This window comes from Micropterus salmoides, unplaced genomic scaffold (assembly GCF_014851395.1).
Source record: "Micropterus salmoides isolate LMB-PRFRI ecotype aquatic unplaced genomic scaffold, ASM1485139v1 Ms_hic_scaffold_1, whole genome shotgun sequence".
NCBI lineage: Eukaryota > Metazoa > Chordata > Actinopteri > Centrarchiformes > Centrarchidae > Micropterus > Micropterus salmoides.
In genome coordinates, this window is record NW_024040040.1 from 15,539,242 (window position 1) to 15,546,377 (window position 7,136).

Genomic DNA, 7,136 nt, shown 5'->3' on the forward strand with positions numbered 1-7,136 from the left:
CTAATCTGTGGTTCTGGAAGATCTACTTCCTTAAGGGATTTGTCGTCTTCAGACTGACTCAACTCCTCCTTTTACTCATATCTGATAAAACAAATAAAATGGATCTCAGTTAAAAGTGAATCAAACGATAGTCTAAACAAGGAAAGAGCCCCCTTGCAGAAACACAGAAAGATTTCACAGTATAATGTATCTTTTTGTCAGCCCCCCCCCCCCCCATTTGTCACTATGACCCACAAAATGAACACTTCTCTCAAGTATGAGCTGCATCTTCATCTTATCTTAACTGATATACGAAGACAAAAATAGACGCAAGTATAAACAGTTTTCCCAGATGCAGATGAGGCTTAAATATTTTTTTTAAGAGGTGGGGGTGGACATTAGTCAAAAATGACAACAGTCCTTGGAATCTTCATAGTTACCCAGAAGAAAGTATATTATTTATTATTTTGTATTTACACTTGAGTTTACATCAAAACATTTGCTGAGATAGTTCTTGACAGCTGGAAGACCACACACACACACACACACACACACACAAACACACACACACACACACAACTATGACTTGGAGCACAATCAAAAACTCCAATTAAAGAAAAAAATATAATCAAGACCAAAGAAAATTTCTTTTCTTTTTTTTTGTCTTATGATTTATCTTTTGGACAGAACATTAACACTGTAATGACACTGTAATGTATCACTCTTTTCTGTGTTTAGTCTCAGATTCTTGAACAAAACATACTTAGAAGAAAGTAATGAGCAACAGCTTGTTTTAAAGAGTCAGATTTGAAACTCCTGTGTAGACAAGATCAGATGTCTTTGATGCTACAATCCAACTAAAGTAGGTCAGATAAAATGGTGCGACCACACAACTTTTTAAAATCCTGAGGGCAAAGGAAACATGTTTTCCGGTATTAGAGAACAAAAAGTCTGCTCATCAAACGTTTCCTCTCCTCGTCTTCCCATCTCCTTTATTCCAACTCTCTTTACCGATCAGGTCTTTGGAGGCAGAAGACTTTAGCCTGGCTGTCTCCTGAAGCGGTTACTGCGAGAGACGCTTCCCTGAAGGAGAGATGGACGAAGACAGTCAGGGTGAGGTCGCGGGAGAAATCCACAAAATTCCTCAACATCAGTATACATCAATGAAGTGTGATGGGACAGTTACATGCAACAACATTCTCTACAAGGAGAGAAGAAAGCATCGTGACAACGTGGTACCTGTTGATGGCGAAGTCGAGGATCTCTGCTGTGTGGCCACGGTACTCAGACACCATGCTGCCAGAACGAGCATCCCATAAGCGCAGCGCTCCGTCTAAGCAGCAAGTGGACACCACAGAAGAAGACTCTTCCCACTGCAGGGTAACAATGCCAGCCTGGAGCAACACAGAGAGAAAGTTGAGATGCCAACAGAAGCTGTGCACAGCTGACATTTCTGCCCCTAAACCATTTTCACACTGGTTAGCTGGCTAATCATCGTATCTGGTTTTCTGACTGTCACTACGCTGTGTTTAAAACACATCTGATTTGCAGTGTAACTAACATATCGAGTAGAAGTTGGTAAAATATTGGTTGCTTTGCTACCAAGCCAGCAGGTTGCTAAAACACAGTTACTGCTGTGTCTGGGAGTGCAGGATAAGGCAGTTAGCAATTAATTCCTTAACTGGACATCAGGTATCTCTGTATGTACAGTATATGTTGTTAAGACATTATCTGCACATAAGCAACATCAACTCAACTAGACCTCCCTGGTGGCATTTGCTATGAGACACAGTATACAGAGTTAAGACAAGTGAGAATCCATGACGGTAAGCAATGGGAACTAAACTAAACACACAAGCGCACACACTTTTCTTCTTCTCTTTCTGCCGCTTGTTACCTCGTGTTGACACCTGTGCCTCAGGACCTGTGTTGAGAGGTCGTATATGGCCAGAGTCCCATCCAGGTATGCCACAGCTATGAGAGGCAGGCTGGAACAACAAGAGAGATGAAACCTTTAAGCACCTGTATTAGAGCTGAAAAACTCTGTCAGCATGTCTGAAGGTAGGATTCAGGATTCTCTTTGGTACTTTGATACTACATTATTCAGACACGCTCAGCTCTGCTGTATAACAGGAACATTTTCCAAATACTTTTGCCTTTTTTATCCTTCAAATTGTGATAAGATATGCATTACAGATGCTCAACTTAGGAAAAAAAGGATTTTAAAAATCATACACATGCCCTTCAGGTCTGAAGTGAACAACTTCCTGACTCAGATCAGACTAAAGTAGTGATTAATTAATGAACCTTGAAGCTTGAAACCCATAGTTTTGGCTACAATTGCATATTTTGCTATAAATCCAAAATGTATTCAATTTACAATTATCTGCAGCAGGAATTTGTAGAAAATCCTCAAATTTGTGCTGCTGCAACCACTAAGCGGCAAATGCTTTGACTTGTTTTGTTTTAATAGATTCAAACTGATTAAATTGTGGTACCTAGATTCACCTCGTAAGGACACTTTGGGACTCCCTGCAGTCTATGTGAGGTCTAATTACTTATGTAGCTGCAACGTTCACAAAAGTTTACGATGCTTTACAACTCACATGTTGCAGAATCCCGCAGATTCGACAGAGTTTGACTCTTCCTCGTCTTTTGATCCTTTGGCTTTGCCTCCATCCACAGAGAACGAGCCAACCACCTTTAAAACACACAAAGTTGACAAAGGACACATTAGTCTTACAAACAACAAATAACAACAGGGTAAAGTTTCAGAGTTGCAGCTACTTCTACGGTGTATCACTGTTACCACCTTCGTTAAATTATTGTGACACCCACCTTGCCTGTTGCGCTGTTGATAAGCTTGGCAAAACCGTCCACTGAACCGGTCAGCACCAGAGAGCCGTCCTTGTTACACGCCAGGCAGGTCAGCGCCCCCTTGTGTCCGTCCTGACCTGTTAAACGAGATCACACCAAATCAGATTTAATAGTGATGTGTATTTTTTCAGTCATTCTTCTTATATAAAGATTCTAGTGAGCAAATGAGCCAAATAAGCTATGATTCTGTTAGTGTATTGTACATGGACTACTTTAAAATCAGAGCTAATGTGTGAAATTAGTTTTTCTTTTCCAAAAACAGAGTCTTATATAATTTGTTTACGCACAGATTTTATTTTTCCTGCTTGTTTTATAGGGCTGTAACTCTGTATTTAATAAATGTCTGACACTTTTGTAGCTGTCTATATACATCTCTGTAACTATGTTAGAAGAAACAAATTTTGAAATCAGCCCATTACACAATGACCCCTTTTAACTCTCTCTCATCACAAGAAATGCCAGAATGACTTTCTCGTGGGGGTTGGAGCAGCAGAATCACTCCCTCTGACAAGCCCTTATGTTAAAAATAAAAAAATCCTCATTGTTACTCCTCAGTTGTCCTATAAATGTATTTCTCTCTTGTGTGACATTAATTATAAGTCACCAAGATAACAAAAACTAAATAATTGTTAAAGTAAAATTTTTTTTACAATAAATGTGAAAGCAGGATGAAGCAACGTACGAGAGCTCCAAGACTCACCTTTAATGACGTGGATGGCGTTTCCCTGCTTTAAATCCCACACTCGTACCGTTCCGTCCTCATAACCCACCACAGCCCGTTTACCTGCAAGAAATATGAAGTAAAATAAGTTAATTTCTTTACACTAAGACCACTGAGCCAAGTATATAAATATGAACCAATAAAGAAGCGTGGAAAAAGGAACACTGGATGAAATGAAAACAATTAATCCAACAGGAGCATGAAAAAAATTCTGCTTCCTATAGATGATGTACACCAGAAAAAAAACATAAAATATGGAGTTTAGTTTAATGTGGAAAGAACAAAATCAATGGCAGCTTTTTCTTCTTGTTTGCACCTCTGACAAATAAAAAAAGCATGTGTTTTATCAAATAAAATCAAATATCAAATTCACAAAAAACAAATACAAATACAGTAATATCCAAAAAACTATCCGATTCTAAATTATACATATTGCCTTACATTGAATTTTACATCCATGTTTTTCCCCATCATGACCAGCGACATTATGTATTTTCTTTCATTCTCATAGTTTTATGATTTACATTTTATTCATTTAGCTGACGCTTTTATCCAAAGTGACTTACATATACTGCTATATATGTCAGAGGTCGCACGCCTCTGGAGCAACTAGGGGTTAAGTGTCTTGCTCATAGACACTTTGGTGGATGTGTCACAGTGGGGATTTGAACCCGGGTCTCTCATACCACTGCTCCATCACCACCCTATTTATTTGAATTGTCTTGTTTTCCCATCTCTCACCATCGGGGAGGACTTTGCCGCTAGTGGCCTGGCACGCAGAACTCTGGAAGGTTTTACAGTCTCCTGAAGGGATCTTCCACATCCACACGTTGCCGTCGTCTGTTCCTGCCAGCAGCACCGGAGCGCAGGGATGCCACTCCAACCACTGAGTAGGAAGCAGGGCAGACAACCACACATTAACAGCTACTTTACACACAGATTGTTTCCCTCTAATTTCCAGTGCAGTTTTCTACTAACAGACAATGAGCAGATGTGACTATTATCACGGGTTGTGTGCCTTGCTAAAGGGCAACTCAGCAGTCGCGGTTGAATAAGGGGAGAATGTCCCATCATTCACTTCCTCAACAAGGCCACAAATTCTCAGCTTAAGCCGTCATCCTCTCTCATTTCCTTGTAAATTCTTTCAGCCCCAATAAAAGACTTTACACAAGTGCTTACAGATGCACAAACTAAACAGACACACATTCAGGCTGATGCAGTATTTCTGCATTAGACTTAAGACACACATTTTATGTAATGATGTCCTTACCTCCAGATCGCCCACTTCAAAGGACCAGATCTCCTCTTTGGTTTCTACTTTCCAAACTTTAATCATGCCGCTCATGTCACCCGAAGCCACCATGGAGGAGTCGTGGCTGAACAGGGCACATGTCACAGAGTCTTTGTGACCTGTGGAGACAAAAGGACAAAAGTTGCTTTTGACTGATTCAACTTTTGCTGTATTTTGTTCTTTACATTCCTCTGTGCTGCTGTGCCAACGTGAATTTCTCCTATGGGGGATTAATAAAGGTATATCTGATCTTATCTTCTAAGGTTTTAGTAGCCAAACGAGTGAAATTAGCACTGGGTATGTTAGCTGAGCATGACGGACTTTTACAAAAGTGATTGCAAACGTTAGTATAGCCTGTATTTACGATTATTTAGTCATAGCTGCATCAAGACACAGTTCAGGTGATCACAGACAGCAGGATGGGACAGAACAGAGTTTTAACCTGATGAGACTCTGCAAAGTAACCACTAACTAGATATAGGCAGTGATGCGCAAGTTTCGTTTAGCTGTTTTCCAACCAAAAGAGGAAAAATACAAGGAGGTTTTCAGGTAAGAAATTACCTGAAAAACAAGTGTGGAAGCGTGTCACATAAATGACCTAGTCTTGTATTATTATATGTCTATCTGTCACAACAGTTTGACTTAAAATTTTCTCACCTGGCTTTAGAAATTGACTATAGGTGTAAACAAAAGGATTCCAACCTGCTTGTGTGAACACAGCTTTAAGTCCACCTTTAACAACTCACCCGTGCACTCCAACAGAACTTCCCCGTCGCTCACCCTCCAAACGTAGGCCTTATCGTCCTCTCCTCCTGTTACAGCCAAGCTGTTCGTTGCAGGATCCAAACTCACGCAAAACACTGAGCCTGGACAGAGAAAGGGAAGCGCAATTTAAAAGATGACAGACTAAACCTGCCTGACAATGAGAGTATAAACCCAAAGGCAAGACCCTACCGGTGTGTCTGGAGAAGGTGAGCTCGCTGTCATCTTGCTCTGCCTCAGCTTCCATCTCGTCCTCAGTCTCCCAGCCTTCATCTTCTGCGTTTCCTGGGTCTTCAAAGTCCACGTCCTCCAAGTCGTCAGCCAAGTCATCTTACAGAGACATAGAAATACAGTTAATTAAGATGAAAGGTGGTAAAACGACCCTATACTGCTGTCAGACAGGAAGCGTAATATGCTGTTCAATTTAGTTCATCATTTGTGTCTAGCTCCAGTTACCAAAAACAATGACCTAGATCCTGACACTGGTTGTCACAGATAAGGCAAAAAGTAAACGTTGCCAAAAGTGACTAAAGAGTTGTAAACAGTTTTCTACTCACCGGGACCAGGCTCCGTCTCGTTTAGGTCGATGACTTCAATAATTTCCTCATCTCCGTGGATGTCAATCGCGTTTCCCTCCGTGTTATCCATGCTTTCAGTGTTAGCAGGCTAAAAGCTGGCAAAACTACCAAACAGTAACCGCACGAGTCAAGCTTGCTGACCTGACTTTAGGCTGCAGCGTGGTTTTGAAGTTACACGCTCGCTCACAAACGTCGCAGATAGTGTTATGTGAATTTAGACAAACAGTATATAAATGTCAAGCTAAATGCCTCCCCATGTTTTCTTCACATGCAGCGGTGGCTGAAGAGACAGACGCTTAGTGATGACGTAGAACGTGTACGTCAGCGTCGTTTGCCCCCGCGTCCACAAGATGGCGGCGTTGTGCAAAATGAATACTTTTTTTGTTGTTGAAACTTTATTATGCACAAACAGATGAACAACCAGTGAATATTAACAGAATCAGAATCACCTCTATTTGCCTGGTATGTGTACACATAAGAGGAATCTGACTCAGGATTGTACATTACTTAATAATACATTAACTCAACAATACAATATCACAAGCAAATTATGTGCATTAATAGACAAGGCAATACGGAAAATATAAAGACTAAGCAGACCGTGACAAATAAAACACAAGTACAGAACAGTAAAACATAAACAACAACAAAAATAAAATGAATAAAAAACTAGAAACTGAGTCAAAGAGATATTAATACAGAACACATGGAAAGAGGGAGTGTTTTGAAGCGTTCAAGCCTTATGGATGTGAAATTTACCAACAAGACTTAGGCTAATAGTTTTACAGCGTTATCAATAGGTTGTGAGACAGTTTTACAATTTATAAACAAGACCATCTCTTCTAATATGGGCATTAATTGTGTAAGTGTTATAGCGCTGAAAAATCAACAAAGCAACTTTTATCCAGAATTCTTGAGAATAAGTACA

The 7,136-nt window shown here is 40.2% G+C and overlaps 1 protein-coding gene across 1 annotated transcript; it reads right to left on the reverse strand.

The window, feature by feature from the left end:
• Window positions 1–400: 400 nt before the first annotated feature.
• On the reverse strand, window positions 401–6,507 carry LOC119903726 (angio-associated, migratory cell protein). The gene is made up of 11 exons (XM_038719947.1): window positions 6,188–6,507; window positions 5,823–5,960; window positions 5,615–5,734; window positions 4,848–4,987; window positions 4,319–4,463; window positions 3,557–3,640; window positions 2,818–2,933; window positions 2,586–2,680; window positions 1,877–1,967; window positions 1,219–1,373; window positions 401–1,062 (listed from the first exon to the last, which is right to left on the reverse strand). Exons 1-11 carry the CDS (start codon window positions 6,276–6,278, stop codon window positions 987–989), a joined length of 1,251 nt encoding a protein of 416 aa, XP_038575875.1. The 5' UTR covers window positions 6,279–6,507; the 3' UTR covers window positions 401–986.
• Window positions 6,508–7,136: the final 629 nt, after the last annotated feature.